Genomic DNA, 20,277 nt, shown 5'->3' with positions numbered 1-20,277 from the left:
TATAATATCATTATTAACTTTAACTAATTTATTTTCATCTCTCGTATTTCTGTAATTTTTATAATTTTTTTGTTTTTCTAGATTATATATATTTCAAATTATATAGTTTTTAATATTCATATTCATTTGATAAAAGAAAAAATATTTTGTTTACAAAAACACGCCACACGATAGTATGCGATTGGTCGCTAGCTTCTTCTTCTTTTTTTTTTTGTCTGTTAAAAATTGGATTAAAAAAACACATGGAGGCATCTTTTAAGTACCAAATACCAAATAGAGAAACAAGTATACCTAGGCATCAAATTGGACTAAAAAAATTAAAAGTACCAAAGTGGAAAAACAAATGTGTTTCAAGGCCAAAACATAAATTAATCTCTTTTTTATATAAAAACTGTACTTTATAAAACATTATGAAAATTATAAATAAAAAAAGTTTTGATATTTTTATGTGAAACATTATAAAACAATTTTAATTTTATAAAAAATATTTTTAATTTTAAATATTTTATATAATTTTCAAATGATTACATTATTATGACATCATCATTACCCATTGAACGACACAAAAAGTTAAGCAGGAAAACCAAACATAATTTGAACAAAGAAAACATAAAACCAAAATAAACATCGAAACTAAGTATATCTACTGCGACAAAAAGTAAAATAATAGCAAATAACACGAAACATAAAATAAATAATTTGATGATAAATGCTGAAATTTATAAATAATCTTAAAAACATAAGTATAAAATTATATTTTTATATGTATACCCAATTGAAAATCTACATTTACATTAAAAATTATAAAAAGTAACATACAATTTATGTATCAATTTTAAAAATAATTAATCAATTACAATAACTTCATTGCTTACAGTACTTTGAGGCGGAGAAATAACAGCTGCCTCTGCTGTTAGCTGTCGCTTCCTTTTTATTCCAGACATACTCAGGAGCCTGTGATCTGAAAATCACTGAATAAAATTTGGGAAATTGACAGGGGAAAGCTTTGGTTTTCTGAGAAGAGATGATCCCAAAAGCTGATCCTATTTCAATCTTATTTGTATGTCACAAGTGTCTGATGACAATGTCATTTAGCAACATCACCAAAAATCTTCATTTTATTTATTAGCAGTGTCATCCATGAAATGAGAATCCAGAAGAACCAAAGTTGTAGAAATAGAGACAATTTGTTCTTTAACAGCATTGTTCACCGTCACATAATTGAATAATAATAGAAGACAATTATATTCGCAATAATAGTCTGAAAGAAACCAAGAAATGATAATTTATGCAGTATAGTATCTCACCTGAATAACACAAACTACCTTACCATGGGATCATGTTTTACTAACAACAAAACCATTCACTCTGGCAACAGCTCAAAGTGCTTCAAATTTGATCCAACCCTTCACTGACATTGGCGCATACATGAAAGCCAGAGGGAAATCGTAATTACACTGCTCCATGCAGGTTCTGTCGAGATAATTGCAATTACATTCAAGGATTGGATATCCAAATGCATAGTATGCTAAAAATATATTTCTATGTTTTCAATATAATTCCTAGTATTCTTTTGGGTTTGACCATTATCAACTGTATTTGTTTTTCTTTAATATACGCATTAATAACCAAAATTTTGCATTATTTTCAGAACTTCAGCTCCAAACCACCTATTCTTCACGGAGTTGTAATATAGAAGAAAATCAACAGTTTATAATGTCAGCTATGCAACCCACATTAAATCTAGTACACAACCACACCCCTTAACAGTAGAACTTCATTATAGTTTTGTCAACCTATGATCATTTAATCTGATTTCTCTTATACACTGCATTGTAGATTTGGAACTGTAGAAAATGTACAATTTTGGAATAAATATTCACGAGGTCCTTGTACTATAGGATTACAAGCATTTTAATCCCTCTCAAAATAAATGGATCAGTTTAGTTCATATATTATTAGAAAGTGAGAAAAAAATGACAATTGATAATGGTATTTACTATTTCGGTTAATAAACTATTATATTAAGAGCAAGTTAGCCCCTTTCAAATTAATGGAGGTGATTTTATCCTTATACTATTCAAAAGTGAGCAATCAAGTACAATTGAATACGACAATAATTGTTTACGTGTGTAAAAGCAAACGTGGTGGAAAGAACAAATATAAGTACAGTTGTGAAAAACAATTGCACGTTCATCCTCAATTGGTTGAATTTCCAATATAAAAAATAATAAACATTCAAAAATTTTGAAAAATTAGAAAAAGAAAAAAATTATTCACTGAACTTTTTGAATTTTATAAAATAATATTTTTGGACTTTTTCCCCAATAATTTTAGAACTTTCTTAATTTTATAAATTATTTTATTTTTAGAACATTTTATGAATATCATATTTTCTTTTTAAATTTCAACCAACTGTACATTATCCGTGGTTGCATTTATATTTTTTTTAAGAAAGTTTTTTTTCTTCTGGCCATGTTAGCTTTTATTAACTTAAATTGTTAATGCCACTTCAATTGTTTTTATTTGCTCAATTTCAAATACCATAGGGGCTAAATTGCTCCTTACGTATAATTTATTATAAGAAATAGTTAATGCCGCCATCAGTTGTCCAGGTTTGTGCACTTTCCAAACTAAATTGCTTCTAACCCTAAAATACAAGTACCTACTGTGTTTATTCCTAGATTTTTTTCAACTAATTTTTCATAATGAAGAAACAAAGGGGGGATGTGTATTGCAGGCTCGGCCCCACCCTCCTAACTAAAATTTGTTGCTTACGTTAATGGTTATCTTAAACCTGTTCTAGAAAGATGATCCAAAATCCAATTAAAACTAGAACTAAATGAACAAAGATGCAAGATTAGAGGGACCTACAACAATCATTTTACTAAAGTTACTTACTCATTGCAGGTTTCCTTGCACTTCATGTTCGACTATCAATGTTGGCCATGACTTTTGTTCACAGAATGCCGTTGAAGGAGCCTTTTACCAGGAGTTTGCTGATCATCCTGCATACAGAAATAGACTATTAGTTGTGAAAATGAGGGGTTAGCGTAGCAGTGTGCCAAGCAGATCATAGATGCCAGAAGCCTTAGTAGCTGCTCTCATAATTGTCAAATGATGAAACATGAACCATAACCACCTAGATACTAGATGAGTTGGCTCTTCCCCAAAGAAAACAAGTTCAACCAAAGACTACTATTAATCAGCATCTGACAACCCATGCAAAAATAATGACCACCAAAATCCCCAAAAAAAACTTTGAACTCTCCTTTTTTTAAGATATAATAACTGCTACAGCAGTATTAATTTAAATGGATATGATCTGTCATTTTCTTTCACTCTCCATTGCTTAAGGTAAGCCACAACAGCATCAATTTAAACGAGTATGAACTAACTGAATGAGGGGCAGTCAAAGTACCCCAACCCACATAGATTATATCTTTAAAGCCCTCAATAAAGCATGATTGTCATTTATAAAGCAGTAGGCCATGGCTTGGAAGTAAGAGGAGATTTTCACAAGTTTGGACTCTTCACCAAGAACCAAAGGCAAGGATACATCAATAAGATTCACAAAACCATGCAAGAAATGGAACCAAATTCAAGACTTGACAGCAGCAACTAACCTTATGCCCCAGATCCACCATTATTTTAGTTTTAACACAACTAACCTTATGCAATGATGCTGCCGACTCTGACTGTACTGTCTGTACAGGAATATGCCCCAGTGATCGCAGGGCATCCAGAGCATCCAAGGTCAGCTGCCACCCACAAAGTGCAACAACATCAGCATTGGAGCAGGAGGAGGAGCTGGAGTAGCCACTGCAGCCAGCAGCAGCTACATTTCCATTCACCCAGGGGCAGAACTGGTTGTGATGAATAATTGGATCAAATTCTATAGCTTCTTCATAATTGCTTTCTCCTTTTGGTGGCCCTAAAAATCAAGTCAGCTTTGAGAAGGCATCCAGAAGAGAAAAAGAAAGGAAATAGAAATGGAGAGTCCACCTTTGTACTTTCATAAAAATGAATTTTAACACATGGTTCCAACACAATCTAAAGGCAATGCAAGCCAAGTTAATGAAGGCAATATCAGTAATATTGAAGTTGGTACATATTTCAAAGCACGTATGGCACACTGTTAAATGCTAATTACATAGAGATCTAGATATCAACAGAAATAAGAACACAATCCAGAAGATCGAATTAATTATGACCTAGAAGACAAATCTTTATGATCCAGAGAATATCTTATTTTTACAGCTTCAGCAGGCTGAATGAAAGCAACTCCAAACCAAACTAAAGGTGTTACCACTGAAAACTAATGATAATTTGAAGAAAATTATCATATCAATTCAGAGCGCAACAGACTTTTATCTCAGAAAGCTCCAGAAAAAGATGTTTCAAACTATTTCATTCAGTTGGCAAAAAACTATTCCACTCACAAGTGAGAAGGTTGAAATCAGCTCATGCAGCATTATTATTCTAAATGCAATACAGTCAAACTATTACACTTCCAAAAAAAGATATTTCAAACTATTTCACTCAGTTGGCAAAAAACTATTCCACTTATTCATTTTATGCATAGATGCTAAAATTTTTCAATCTACTAAAAATAGGCAAGGGAAGTATTGCTCAAAATCAGAGAATTCAGAACCATAGAGCTAATAGTTCTCAAAGCAACCCTAAGAACACATTTAGATTAAATCTAAGAAGCATTTAGTACTATATACAATACATCATTAGCAATTTTCAAGAATCAAGATAACTTGAAATGGAAGGAAAAGAATTATTACAAAGATAAAGATGGCAAACTTACAAAACCTACAGATAACAGCATAAATTTAAGAACACCTGCGAGCCAAAGAGGTGAATCTTGCTTTTCTTTAACAGCCAGTTTTCTGGTGAACTACTTTTGCCATCATATTTATGTGTTATTGAAGTGTAATAAGTAAATAAATATGAAGACCAAACTACCCAAAGTGCGTTAAAATTAAATCAATGAAAATTTTATGGCTTGGATCCACAAAAAAAACATAGGGTTTACCTATCCCAGTTGCGACAGCAAGATCTGAATCTGGATCTGGATACGTACAGTTGTTTATAGAAGATGATTTTCCAGCATTTTTTATCTCCTTGGTTGTTTCATTACCAGAGTACACATTTGCATTGCAAGAAAGAGAAGGAAGAGCATTGTTATCTGGGATTACTTTGCAGCTTTGGCTTATCTTTTCACCACTCTCAATAGACTCTGCCTTGGCAGAGCCATCAACTTTTGATCCGCTGTCATCCCTTCCTAGAGAGCGAGACAACATTTCTCGGCAGTCACCAAGAGGATCCTCTCTATCTATTTCATCTGGAACAACCTCATCCATCAACCCAGGATCTGGAGCAGATTCACCAGTTTGACCCTGATTTTCAGCATCTTCAATTCTGGGTTCTATATCACCAACTACACTATCTGTTCTATGCACAGAGACATCTGCTCCATGGATATCAGCTTCATGGCTGGCACACATACCAACACTCCCCCCACTAATTCCAAAGCTAAGCCCATCCCTAGCATGAGCTGTCACAGTTTCAGCATTGAAAATTTCATCACCATCATTTGTACTGCTGATGCCTACTTCACCTGGAACTGCTTCAGCAGTTTGTTGGAAACAAATACTCTGCTGAGCTTGATTACTATAATTCAACTCTGATGTGTCATTCACATCAAGGTGGCCATATATACTAGAAGAGGGAAAATGGATATCATCAACATCTCCACGATAATTTTCAACACTTTCCATGGAGTCATCATCTGCACTGTGGCACACAGTATCCATTGCAATGACAGAGGACGCACGCGTTGAATCTCTGGCTGACGGTATTCCAATAACATGGCTGCTTCCTTGCCTAAACAGAGCAACTTTGTTGCCATCTACAGAAGTTTCACAGCCCATTGCATGGCTTGGACCTGCATCAGATGAGTCTCTTGGATATGGTGAGCAGTAAGTATCAAAAATATCTGAATCCCGAGCTCGTTTTGAAGGCCCAGCAGAATATTGTCGGGCATTAGTGACTTCGTCACCATCACGATCGATGACAGTTCCTTCAACACTATCAGCTTGCTGCGGGCGTAACTGTGGTCTGTCCTCTGAACTGGCACCTATCTCCAAGCTTCGCTTGCGAGAACTAGGACCCCGTGATTCATAAGAAGCAGCTCGATCACCAACCTCACTATCTGATGGTTGCCCAATCATTAAATCCCGTCCCATATCTGCATCATTCATATTTCTGGATGTTGCGGCTCTACCCAACTGACTAAAAGACAAACTCCCAGCCATTGTAAGATTCAATTCAACATCTGTTTTTTGCATCAAATTTCTCTCATCAGTTGTTCCCACTTCATCACGGTCTTCAGTTGGTTCTTTCTCTGGATCATCAATGGCAACCCAACCACTAATTCCACTGGCTGCACTTACTCCACGAGTCAATCCCATTTTCTTGCTTGTATCAGGGATATCAATGTTGGGAGCAACACGAGCAGGTCGAGGAACAGTTAAGAAATCCAATATCCTGACAGTAGCACCACATAAGCTACAGTCTAACAAAGGTGACCTGTATTCAGATCTAGCCTCCACAACTATCAATTTATTTTTTCCAATATCCTTGCCAGAAGCAATGAGAGCATTTTTGCTTGGTCCAGGATCCTGCGAACGATGGACCTTAGTCGTGTTAGGGCCAAAAGAACATCCATTTCTAGCTGATTGAGCCGAATGCTCTTCACAGTCTTGAACATTTAGAAGCCATCTTGGTTCCCATCCACACAAGCTAATGAGCTTCTGTGACTGCAAAAAGGTAAAGCACATAAGAACATTGAAACATTACCAATTACCAGCAGATAGAACATCATTAGAATATCTTACACGAGAGTACAGACAAAATGCACCATCTCGAGCACTATCAGCTTCCAGTATACTCTCTGATCTGGACTCAAACTCTGCCATATGATTCTGCAACTGATATAGAAGGCGATCGAGTTGTGGACCTCGAGAGACACGCATATGCTCCACTGCAGATGCTGCTACCACAGGAAGAGACTGGAACTGCATAAGTCCATCACACCTATCCTTGTATCCTGCAATTAGAGCAGACTGAGGTGTTGGAGGAATTGAACCAAGCTTTCTGGACAGCTGTTTCCTCTCCAAGGACAAGCAACCTTGTGCCCAACATCCAGCTGCTTGGAAAAGGCCTGACCAGCATCCTCAGCTTCAGAAATGAAAACCCCCTAGAAAAAGATAAATATCAATAGCAATTGAGAGAAGGCAAAGAGGAGAGATCAAAGCAGTGTGTATCAATTTCATCATCCACAATATTAATTTCATGACAGCAAACCACCCAAAATGCTCAGTTCTATTTCTATGGTACAGAAACCAGAACAATTGTTAAGCAATCAACCTACCATAATAATAAGTAAAACCTAATTTAACATCAAGTAAGACTAAAACAAGCATAAATGGCTCAATTCATCATTCACGTTGCTGATCTAAAGAAAGTGAATGAAAGCAGAAGCAAGCATTTAGAAGCAATCACTTAGAAAAATATACAAACAAATAAACATTAATGTTTCCTGTAACTTATGTTTCTTAGCTACAACAATGTCAATTTATTGTCATAAGGCAATGAATTATAGTTCCTAATAGCACAATTCGTTTAAAGGATACAGAAAATCATAACTGTCCAGAAACTAAGTTCTATTTATCAGTCCATTTATCACAGTATTGCTCGTCTATTTTCTATATATCATTAAGCATATCTCAAAGCATCAAATACCTTGAAATGCTTGAGTTTTTGTGATGATCACACTACAATGATTATATTTTCCTAGGGAGCTGAACTAGCAAAAAGCAAATAATGGAATTACAGCAGCTAACCTTCAGAAGTAGCCCAGGATGGGGAGGAAGCAAAATTCAGGCATGCCCCACATGTTTCACATGCAATTTTATCAACATCTATGTTTATCCATCCTCTCCGAGCACAAGACAATGAGCTTGCAACCTACAATTCATTTGAAAGGAGCAGTATGCCTTAAGATCATATTAATCAGACTCTATAACTAAAAGAATACTGAATCTCGTAAGTATTAAACTCAACACAGATGAAATCACATTAGTTCTAAGCAAAAACTTGAAACTTTGTATCTGAAAGTGTATCCACTAGTAAATGTACACAAAGGAGATCCCAGATCAAAAGCATACCTTAGGTTTCCCAAACCAATTCACAGGCTTAAATGTAGCCAATCGCCTGAGAAGATCACCTCTTTCCCATGGTCGACATGAAGTTCTTGATGATCCAAGAGCAGACCCACCAGCAGTAGAATAGAGTGAAATCCATTGGGCTTGGGATCCGACACAAGATTGAGAAGCTGCTTTGGAATTTTGGCCATGACCAGACCAATCAACACTGCCGACATTTGTTGGAACAGCAGGGGAGGATGCACCAGCAGAACTGATAAGGAGAAGTAGCATAAATATATATATATTTTGAACTCCTAATGGAACATCATATATATAACTGTTTCATATAAAATGAATGGAACAGGCATATCCATACCTCCTCATACTGTATATTAACAAATCCCTCGTATAAGTCAGTTTCTTTAACAGGAAACGACTATCCTGATAGTTAATGGCATATTCCTAGTGGACGTCGAGCCAGTTTCCATCCTCTATTGGCCCCACCCTTAAAGGTAAGTAGCCACATAACAAGGTAATTAAGGACTTAGCACGTAGCAAAACAAGCATAGAAATGATAAACGGTATCATTTCTAGATCATCAAGGCTTTTCTACTCTGCTCTTCCTTTACATAACTTGAAACTAGAGCAACAATTTTTGCAACAGTAAAAATACCCTCATTTATTTCAGGTCCTTAATAGCTATTTCAAAATTACAGCTTCAAAATACATTTAGTTGAGCTTGAGAGAAAAATTGAAAAACAAGATAGAAGGGATGAAATTGAGCACAAAAATTATAAATAACCCAGTGAACCGTCAAAACCAAAAACAGACTTTAATCAGTTCTTTTCAATTTTCTTTTTCCATTTTCATGTTCGAGAGAAAATGCGCCTAAGCTCAAAATTAGGATATCTTTAGCCGAACCCATCCTCTCATTACTTGTTCCTCACTTTCCCGGCAACCAAAAACGTTGCTTTAACTAAATCTCAATAATTTTCCACTCTCCAGAACAATTAATTCCTCAGTCTTCTCGCGTCGCTTTTCCCGGCAGCCAAACACACCCAATAGAAACCTAACCTTAGCCCTAAAAATCACACAGAAAAACAGAAAACAAACCCCTACTTTCACCTGAAAAATGAAGGATTGCGAAAGAAAACCCTAATTTGAGAATTGAGATGACAATGGGGGAGGGAGAAAGAGAGGTGAGAATTGGTACCTCGCAGCAGGTGTGGGATCCATGGTGCCACCAGAGCTAATAACCTCTTCTCTCATTGCAGACCCTTCCCTCCTCTTCCTTTTGGCCTAAGAAAAAGTATATGTTACAGCAATAATTTGATTTCGAAAGCAGAGACCAAGTGAGTCGAACTCGAAAACCCGAATAATTGACATTGTCAGCTGCCTTTTATATCGTGTATATAGTTTGCCAGACGCGCGTAACGCGAGCGTATGGGCTTCAATCCCTAACCTCGCTTTTACTTGTTTAGGCCTTCATTTTATTTTATAAGCAAAAATTAGGAGGATATCAAGGACACTTCAATCTTCTTCAAAGGCTTACACGTTTTTATGCTACGATCAGATTTTGGGTCAAAACTCTGTAAAAATAGTTGTCATGTGATAAATATAGAAAGATAATTGGGAAAAAGAATTAAAGAAAGAAATAAAGTGAAACAACAGATTTTCCTTTGCTTTTCTTTTCCCCAGTTTATTTATTCACAAATTCAATTGATAGGAACATCTCATTTAAGGCATATTATACAGAAGCAAATATATAGCTGGTATGCGTATATATAGTGCCTTCTTTTACACAAGCTGAAGTTTCTAGCAACGTCTATCGAAGAACAAGATAAATATTTGTTTTTTTGAGTAGCCGCCGGTGACTGACAGTTCGCCCAATAGAAATCAACGGATAGCGCATTGCGACTGGGAATGCCCGTCATTGGGTGGAGAAGACCCAGCAGCACACCCTGCAATAACTGAAGGACTCAAATAAAAACCCAAAACCAAGGAGAGTCCAAAATTTTAAAAAATTAAGCATACTCATGGTCAAACACATACAATATCAACAACACTCTTGCTCGAGTCCAAGTAACATATTATCTCAAACCTTAATTGAATGTAAATTTGTATAGATAAAGATAAAATCCAATACCCAGGCATGCAATATGATGGAAGGTAGATTTAATACAACTTATTTTGATTGTTGCATCATTCCAACAGAAATTAAATTTTCTCAACTGCTAATTGCTGACATACTCCAAGCCATCCACGTTAAATTCATACTGTACACACTTGAAATAATTTTGCAAAAGAGTCAAGCCTGAAGCTATCAGAGGACAACCAATATTTCCCCTAAAGAAGGGATAAGATTCCACTTAGCTCATGGGATTAACATCTCTATGTCTTAGTCCAGCAAAAATACGTTGAATCTAGATTCTCCTTCCAATAAATAAATAAATAAAAATCATAGGAGGATACGTGATTGACAATTCAGAAGAGATGCACGCTCTGCTAGATGGAACGATATACTAACCATCCTTTTCTTCCACTTTTCGTCTGTCTGTAGTTGTCCAAACAATATCTTTTAGCCCAGTAGAGAGATTATTATAGAACTGTAAATTTAGGAAACAGTGTTATTTCAAGGTAATATCAAACCAAAGAGGAAAATATATGTACCAGGTGTACTTAGAATCGGGAAACATCAAATTGACATGCTTTGCATGGCTTTACATGACCATGGTTATCAGCAAATTATTAAACAAAAGTGCCCACCGCATTAATGATACAGCACTGACATTAGGGTAATACCTTGTGAAATTCCAGGGTATCCCCTTCAGACTTTCGAAGTTCAACCATGAAAAGGGAAGGAGCCACCTGAAAAATCTGAAAAAGAAAAGAGGCAGTGTCACGGGACATGTTATAGATAGGATCATTAATAATCATGTTCAATCAATTTCAGACAAGGTGAAACTGAAATTATGCAAAAAAAATTATGACTGAAACAGAGGTACCTCTGTTGTAACAGCCAAATGACCCTTACGTCCAGTTTTTTCTCCTAGAAGCTTCATCTGAGATGGGTAAAAAAACAGGGAAATTAAACTGATTTTCTAGTCAAAGTTCTAAACTAACTACACATCATCTCAATTTAGATACATCCGAGTCTCTCTATGCAACACTCCAGTTCTATTCGAAAGAGCTTGATACCAAGACAATTACCAAATGGAGTTAGTGACAAACACAAACAAAAATGGAATCATGTTTAATATGTGTCCATCAGAAATAGCATCAGTGCTTCACTGAGCAGGTGTAGAGTTGTTAATAAATGATCAAATATCATGATTAGCAAGCATGAATATTAACTGCAAATTGATCCATCTAATTTCTTGAGACGATAAACAGCAGTCAAAATGAAGAGGCTGGGAAGAGATTAAACCTTGTAGTTATTTTTCTTCACACCAAAACCCATGGGCATTGCAGTTTTTTCTATTTTTGAGATTATCTCATTAGCAGGACATTTTGATGTGAATCTTGTTTCCCGTTTAATAAGTCCCTGTAATTAGAGGAAATTACAACCACTTTAACTTTCAAGGTTATGTATTTTGTAAGTTGACGCATAATCCAAGACTTCCACAAAATGAAACATATTCTATTAGATTTGACGGTCTAAACTTTTTGTATGATCGTATAGTGAATATCAACCATGCTGCATCAAGAACTAAAATTTCATTTTAAGCAAAATAGGACCAGTAAACAATGGGATATAACAGGTGAATTATCAATGACATGCCTCAAGACAGTTAAAACACTTTATGCACAACTTCAGAGTTCAAGAAAATTCTAGTTCATGTCTACCACCAAAGGGGCTTTCACTTCACTGGATGAATCAAAATGTGAGATTATCCAGGCTGTTTCCCTCTTGTGCTTAATATATCACATAGAAAGTCATGTATAACTAGCTAACATACCATTTGCTTCTCAAACAGACTACTGAGGTTGAGACCCTGCGATGTTGAGATAAGTTCAAATGCATTCATAGTAGCAGGTACGACAGACCCTTCTTCACACTGTTCAACAAGGTTCCGAGAATCCTGCAACAAAAATCATGCATCCAGACTCATTTCATTGCATCAATGCCACAAAACCACATTCAATATGTGAAAAACACAACTGTTACCCTTGATTCGTTGAAAATGGCATCCACATCATCAAGACTAACATCAGCACGCTCAAACCTAGGTGGGATATATCCTTTCTTAAACCACTCATTCTCAATAATCTCAGCAACTGTTATCCTCTGGTTCAATCACAAATAATGAGTGAAAATCATATCCAAGAAAAAACGGGTAAATATAATATTTGGCCCCTAAACTCTGAGATTCTACCACATCATATTGAAATTTTAAAAACTATATATAAAATCTAAAACTTAAAAAAAATATGATGACATTGCACAACCTCAGAGTGCCACATTATCATCATACTTTTACGAAATCCAAGCTCAGGGATCAAAATAGGAAAAGCTGTGAAGTTTACCAAAGTGGAAAAAAAAGTGCAGGTACCAAAATGGACCTAGTTGCTAAGTTCAAAGGCCAAAAAATTGCATTGACCCAAAAAAATTAAAGAGAACGTCAAGGCCTGCAACCTTTGGGGGAAATTGAATTAAAAATGCTACCGAAAACAAAAAAAAATTGAAAATGGGAGAAAGAAAGCATTGAGCAAAGGGCAAGAGACAAGAACTTACTGTTAATGGATTAGGATCTAGGATTCTCTTGATTAATTTCTTTGCACTTGAGGAGAACCATGGAGGACAATCGAAGTCAGCCTTAAATATCTTCAGTTACATAAACTTCATTAGAGAAATCATTTTAAATGCAGAAGACAAAATCATTAATCAGCATTAATCAGCAGTATGACAGCATTGTTGTGAGTAGATACAAACACAAAAGTCATCTGTTTCTCTGAGCTTATTTGTGTGCACATTAACTTTTCTTATCTATATTTCCAAGGTACTGTCCTTTCTAGCTATGACTTAAACTACCTTTATGGAGTAGTGATGGTTTCCCAAGCCAACTACCACAGATAACTTAGACTTTCAATATTCATTTATATTTCTTCAAAACAATTCATTTTATTCTTTAAAGTAACAATAATGATTGAGGAAGCAAATGCTGGCTAACAATAGGGATAATGGAATATTGGGTCCAAATCAATATTTACCAGGAGAAATTGATTATTTTCAGAATATGATACCATTTGATTCTTCAATTAACTTATGCCAATGGTGACTTGATAAGTAAAAACACAACAGCTTTTACTTTGAAGTAAAAGAAAAATAAATCTGAAAGATGAGAGAACAGCCACCTTTTTATATAAACCCATTAAATTGGGGTGCTCAAAAGGCAAGTAGCCAGCCATTAAGACAAAGAGTATCACACCACATGACCAAAGATCTGCCTTAGCTCCATGATAGCCTTTATTGTTGATCACCTAAAAAGTGATAGCACAAACAATAAGAAAAGCTAATGGAGAATAAAGAAACAGAAATTTGTTTGAAAAAAAAAAAAGCAGACATACCTCTGGAGCAACATAATTTGGTGTTCCGCATGTTGTATGAAGTAACCCGTCATCCTATATGAAGATTGTTTTAAATTATTTTATCAGTGTATTAAAAACAGTTGCATGATAAATAGCCATCCGCCAATGTGGTAGGCAATGGAGAACCCAAATGTAATGCACTTTTGGGGTCTGCTATCTTCTTTTGTTGACCACTAACTTCTAGCACTCAAGCAAACCAAAAATCACACACATGCAAAGTGGCAAGGCGTAGTATAATACAAGAAGGAGCAAGCAGCCATAAAAGTACTTCATAATCAAAATAAAATCTTGGGAGAACATTATCATTGAGAGAGAGAGAGAGAGAGATCACAACACATAAAGCAGCATACTCACTCCAACTTGCTGAGGTAAAGCACTCAAACCAAAATCTGAAACTTTAAGAACTCCATTTGCATCCAGCAGCAAATTTTCTGGCTGTAAATTACAAAACACTGTTTTGCTGTATCAAAGAAATTTACACATGCAACTCTTATGGGCAAAGGGGCAATGAACACAAAAATATACACACCTTCAGGTCACGATGGTAAACACCTCTGCTATGGCAATAATCCACGGCATGAATAAGCTGCTGAAAGTACTTTCTAGCTTCGTCTTCCTTAAACCTCCCTCTGCTAGCCTGGCACAAGAAGACAAGCAGGACAAAAGTCAGATTAATGTATGGTATTCAAATGCTTATGAACAGCTGAGTTTTATTCCTAGTTCCACTTTTACTTTTCCCAAAGTAAAACATAAAACTGTATGTGAGGGATCTTACAATTTTGTTAAAAAGTTCACCACCAGTTACAAATTCCAGAACAATGTATATCTTTGTCTTGCTAGCCATCACCTACACAAAGAACATTGCTAGAAGTTAACAAGAAGTATAGACATACCATACTTACATTATAAAGCCAAGTAGAGTCCTCTACTTACAAATAAACAGTCAGATTGCCATGTGAGCACATACAAGATACAACAAAGAAATACAAAAGGATAAACCAAAATAACTAGATTAAGCTAACCACAGAAAAGCTTGGTGCCAAACCTCATACATACGGATGACATTTGGGTGTCTGATGAGTTTCATTGTTGAGATTTCACGTTTAATCTGCAAACAACAACAAAGAAAAAGAACAATGTAGCATATGCAAGTAAAACAGAAATGAGATTCAGACAGGGAATAGAAGATTTCAATCTGTCAGACTGAATAAGGAGAAAAATCAAGGGGTGTGTAACAATTCCAAAAATAAGTTTTTTCAACATGTATAATTTCGAAAACTTGGAGCACGGAACCCTGTAGAAAATACCGATCAACTTTCATTGACTTATAAAGCTGAATTCTACCTTCTTTTACAAGCCAATCCCCGGAAATATGGAAAATTTGCAGATTTTGAAACAGTGAATCATCTTTTTTCACTCTAAAAATAGAACAGACCAAACTTAATCAACTGAAAAACTATTAACACTGTTTCTTATAGACAAATTAAATTTGACTCATTTTTTTCCACATACCCATTTGTTTGCTAATCCTTAACTACTATCTATATGGCGTCCCAATCTGCTCACTAAATCATCTTATTCTCGCAATTCTTAATTGAATCATAAGAAAAAAAAAAGAAAAGATTACCAAAACCAAACAAAATGAATAAAAATACTAAACTGTCAAGAAAATGAAATCATAAAGTCAAAACATGTTTAGCATCTGAATTAGGAACAGAAAAATCACTCAAGTAACTGATGACAGTAATTAGTGTAGGAAATCAACCAAACATACAAAAGAGAATTCAAATTAACATAAAATTAAGATTACGTATAAAAAAAAACTTCCCAAATCATATCAACAATCAATTAGTGTACATTTGCAAACGAGATGTATAAGAGTAATTAGAAGAAAATAAAACTACCTGACCGATCATCTTATGCTTCAAAACTTTCTCTTTATCAACAATTTTGATTGCTACATTTTCTCCCGCCTCGATATTCTTCGCAAATTTCACCTTTGCGAATGATCCTTCTCCCAACGTCCTCCCTAGCTCGTACTTCCCCACACGTGTCTTGCTCGCTGCACTAGTGCGATTCGCCATCGCTTCCTCTAAAATTCCTTTTTATTTCTCTTAAATTTATTTTCCCTTGTCTTTTCAAGAAAACCTTTCTTTCAAAGCTTGCAATTAATCAAATACCTCTTCTTCTTGCATGGTTGCCATACCCGAGACTTGGCTACCCTCATTTTCTTTTCTCTTCTAATAAAACGAATTCAAGAAAATAAACTCCTATATGTAAAGATCAAAAGCAGAAAACTTTAAAGCCCGATTATTAAAGCGAAAATGTTGAAGAGAAAGAAAGTAGAAGCAGAGGGAGCGGAATCAAACATGGATGAAACTTTTTAGATTAATCAAAAGCTGAGAAAGGGCTCAAGAGAAGTGAAGATTTGAAAGTAAATCTTTTTTTATCTGGCATTGGCAAATTTTCTCATTTTAAATTTAATCCTGCACGAAATGCAAGGGAGATTGACTTAGAAAATAATTAAATAAAGGTCAATAATGGTGTTTTTTTATACATCACGTAATGGGCTAACCTTTTTTTTATAAATTGTTGTATTAAATCGATTTTTCGAAAAATTACGGGATTAGATTGAATAAATGAAAACGATTTTTTGTTGCGAGGTTTATTTTATTTTAGGGTTAGAGTTTAAATTTTTGTTAAGGTGGTATTTTAGAGTTTAGTGTTTAGAGTTTAGGTTTTTTTATATTTTTAAAATTTTATATATTCTTTAAACTTTTATAATTTTTGGGTTATAAAGTTAATATTATTTTTAAAATTTTGAAATTATTTAGGGCTCAATTTGGTGTAATTTTTAAAATGACAGTACTAAAAGGGTATTTACAATAATCGTATTTATATCAATTATATATTCGAATTATTCGAATTGTAAAATTTAATTCGATTCAAAATCAAAACTCAAATTACCCGATTTGATTAACTCTTAGTTTGTATTTTTTTCAACTTTTTTGAATGGAACTAAGCTTTGATCACCTGTAGCTTATAACAGGTTGAGGTTGATCAGAATTTTTTAGAAAATATTATCCCGAGAATCTTAGGAGATCTGATGGGTGAGTGGGAAATTTGTAGGAGTTGAAATTGGTAGTGAGAAAACGTTCCACGTAGGGATCGTTTTCAGTGCACTAGACGCACTTTCAGTGTATTTTTCTGAAGTGCGCTAAAAACACATCCAGCTGGGCAAATTTTCAATGAATGCTTTTGACATGTCACTAAAAATGCACCTTACATGGAGTGTTTTCCCTCTACCAAATTCAACCTGTGCAAACTTTCCACTCACTCAGGAGAATTCTCTAAATCAATTGCCACTCACCTCGACTCTATAAAAGGATGACTTTCAGCATTGAGTGCCATAAGGCAATTTCGAGCAAACAAAATTGTAAGAAGAATCACAAAAAGAGGAAGTTCGCAAGGCGTTTCATAAGGCATAATTTGGAGCAAACACGTAATTGCATCAAGTAAGGTTCGATTTTTATTGTTCATATATAATTACAACTCTATTTTTTTGCATAATGTTTTTGTTTTGAACATATTGAAAATGAGTGGATGAATTAATGCTATTGTTTATTATGACGGTGAAGTCTGTGACATTGACATTGGGGTAATTTTTTCATTGGAGAACACAGCGCGGTTGGCTTTCAAGCCTAACATACAATTGTCGAAGCTACGTGCAAGAATTAGACAAAAAATTATCGGATCCAACTAGATGAGAGTATCATCATTGAAATATCTATTTTGTGCTTTGGTCGACCCCGTCAAATATGACGCTTTCGATATCAAAGGCGTAAGGGGGATGGAGGCAATGGTGCAGACGCATTTTACCAGTGGATCACCAATACTCGAGTTATATGTGGAGTCTGCAAACACAGATGAAGACGGTCGGAGGTTAACATATGTTCCAATTTGAGAGGCTGAAATGGAAGAACAAGCTGAGAGTCCAACAACATAGTTGTGCGGTGGGTTCACTGCTTTGTTAGAAAATCCCTATTATGATATCCTGGAATCATCAATGGGAAGAAATTTATCGATTTTAGCCTTAGATTTCAACTGCAGCAAGCAGAACGTCCAGGAGTCGGGCTTTGGTAGTAACCTAGAATACTGGACTCCGACACGACACTTAATTAGTGGTTTTGATTTGAACTTTGGTTAGTCAATGTTTAACACTGAGAACACTTACACGGGTATGGCATCAAGTTTCAACGATTGGCAATCATAAGGTGATTTTGGTTGTTTCAACAACTATACAAGAAAGGATGATGTACTCTCTACGACCTCCACCAGTAAAGGGAGATTCAACCTTGGAGATACTAGTGCGGTTGAGAATGAAAAAAGCACTAAATTCAATGTCGGTCCAATTCGGGAGCCCGAGGTGGATGGTTTGAAAATTACATTATTTTTTAAACTAGAGTCGGTTCCAACTGAAGTAGAAGATGGAGGTTCAGACGGTGAATGTCCAGGCGAAGATGTCGAAGAAGATCCCTAGTTTAGGGCTTACTCACCTCTAACCCACATGCATAATATGGAACTCTCAGTAAAATATAGGTTAGAGTTTGCAAAACTACCACACAGAAAATAGGATTATGAGAGTTCTTCATTGGATTCATGTGATTTAGAACTGGGGAAGGAGTTTTCCTCATAAGATGGTTTTATTGCTGCAGTGAAGTGATACAACATAAAGAACGAGCTAAATTCCATATTGTTAAATCCTGATTTGACAAATTCAAGGCGAAATGCACAATGCGAGACAATAAATATGCATGAAGAATTATGACTTCTATTAAGAAGAAGACGAGGTTGTGGACTATAAAGAAATATACCGCTCCACATATGTATGTTATCGCAGGTACTGTGTCAAGACTTTCTTATATTTGGGGTATTGAATTCCTAATTTTAACGTACTCGTGTTGTTGCAGGTATTTCACAAGATCATCTGAAATTGGATTCGAAGATGATCACGAACATAATACTACTTATGGTGAAAGCAAGTTCTAGGATTGTTGTGCCAGTTTTAATTGCAAATATATGTTGCCAATACGATTACACGTCGTCATACCGCAAGGTGTGGATCGCAAAGCAAAAGGTATTAGAGAAGATGCATAATGGGTGGGACGTATCGTACAAGGATTTGTGACAGTGGTATCATGTACTGGAGAAGTACTTTTAGGTTGCGTAATCGATCTAGAAACGATGTCTGCGTACTACAATGACCGGTTGGTCCATGGATGTCAAGTGTTCCATCATTTCTTTTAGACTTTCAAGCAATGTCGACAGACATTTTGGTACTATAAGTCACCAGTACAAATCGATGACACCTTATGTACGGTGGATATGCGTATCGGTTGTTGTTGGTTGTAGCACAAGATAACAATAAAAAAATCCTGCCAATTGCCTTTGCAATAACGCCATTGGAGAAGGCAGATGATTAGAATTTCTTTCTGTCCAAGTTGAGGAGCCATGTTTGCTCCCAACCTGATATATGTGTCATCTCCGATAAGGGACCTGAAATACTAGTTGTAATTGAACAATAGGGAAGCCTTTGAGACCGCACAAACTATAGGTATTATTTAAGACATGTTGCGGTGAACTATTACGGACAGCATGAATCTGAAGCTTAGTGTACACAAGTGATTAACATAGGTATGTATTCGCCACTATTTCAGTTGATTGATATTTAACCGGCCAGCAGATGTTGGGATTAATGGATAAAATATTTACGTTTCTTGACAGGGTACGAGCTTGTCAAACATTGTTTCCACGAAATGTTGAAAAACTTGCAGGCCATTAACGAGGAAGGTGTGGGCTACCTCTCCAACATACCCTTTGACCAGTGGACAAAATCGTATGACTAGGGTCTACGATATAGACACATGACGAAAAACCTGGCGGAATGCATCAATTTCGTATTGAAGGGGACACGTCATTTTTCGATAACCTTAACTGTGAAAGAAACATATTTCTACTAGGCAACACTATTTCCAAAGCAAGCGAAAAAAATATGTTGAATAGATAAAGGGCAATCACTTTTGGTGTAAGGACATTATGAAAGAAATTAGGAAAGCTACAACACGAGCCAACTGTATGGATTCAATGTGTCACTTGTGTGAAGACCTATCGTTTCAAGTTACGGAGTTTGACAGACCCAACCAAGGTATTGTCAGGGGAGCATACCGCATACACCTGACAAACCAGACCTGGGACTATGGGAGATTTGATGCACTCTATTTTCTATGCGCTCATGCAATTACAGCAAGTTCTTTTGTACATTTGGATCACATGACCTTTGTGGACGAAGTGTACAAACTACAACACATGTATAACATGTAGAGATATGAATTTCCACCGGTCCTAAATGAACGTATGTGGTTGTCGGTATCGAGCGCTCCATTTAAGTTGTTACCCAATAGTTCATTAC

At 35.6% G+C, this 20,277-nt stretch overlaps 2 protein-coding genes across 4 annotated transcripts; both read right to left on the bottom strand.

Moving 5' to 3' along the window:
* Positions 1-775: 775 nt before the first annotated feature.
* LOC105772616 (uncharacterized) lies at positions 776-9,728 on the bottom strand. Its single transcript, XM_012593994.2, is given in 9 exon segments — positions 776-1,473; positions 2,902-3,008; positions 3,672-3,934; positions 5,045-6,830; positions 6,909-7,153; positions 7,156-7,251; positions 7,917-8,040; positions 8,241-8,490; positions 9,433-9,728. Coding segments are annotated over 8 exon segments (2,892 nt in total). The 5' UTR covers positions 9,489-9,728; the 3' UTR covers positions 776-1,473; positions 2,902-2,936.
* Positions 9,729-9,874: 146 nt separating this feature from the next.
* On the bottom strand, positions 9,875-16,304 carry LOC105772618 (CBL-interacting serine/threonine-protein kinase 23). Of its 3 annotated transcripts, none has more exons than XM_012593996.1 (15): positions 15,713-16,301; positions 14,854-14,916; positions 14,584-14,655; positions 14,338-14,445; positions 14,163-14,243; positions 13,788-13,841; positions 13,575-13,700; positions 12,955-13,044; positions 12,388-12,507; positions 12,179-12,301; positions 11,647-11,763; positions 11,225-11,281; positions 11,022-11,096; positions 10,747-10,825; positions 9,875-10,189 (listed from the first exon to the last, which is right to left on the bottom strand). In XM_012593996.1, exons 1-15 carry the CDS (start codon positions 15,890-15,892, stop codon positions 10,116-10,118), a joined length of 1,419 nt encoding a protein of 472 aa, XP_012449450.1. In that variant the 5' UTR covers positions 15,893-16,301; the 3' UTR covers positions 9,875-10,115. The 3 variants fall into 3 exon arrangements, with proteins under 3 accessions (XP_012449450.1, XP_012449451.1, XP_012449453.1); XM_012593997.1 differs by having other exon boundaries at positions 9,875-10,180; XM_012593999.2 differs by lacking the exon at positions 11,647-11,763 and having other exon boundaries at positions 15,713-16,304.
* Between the last annotated feature and the right edge of the window lie 3,973 nt (positions 16,305-20,277).

Source organism: Gossypium raimondii, chromosome 6, assembly GCF_025698545.1.
Source record: "Gossypium raimondii isolate GPD5lz chromosome 6, ASM2569854v1, whole genome shotgun sequence".
In the NCBI taxonomy this organism is placed as follows: Eukaryota; Viridiplantae; Streptophyta; class Magnoliopsida; order Malvales; family Malvaceae; genus Gossypium; species Gossypium raimondii.
Note: the sequence above shows the minus strand (reverse complement) of the source record. Positions and strands in the feature narration are given on the sequence as shown.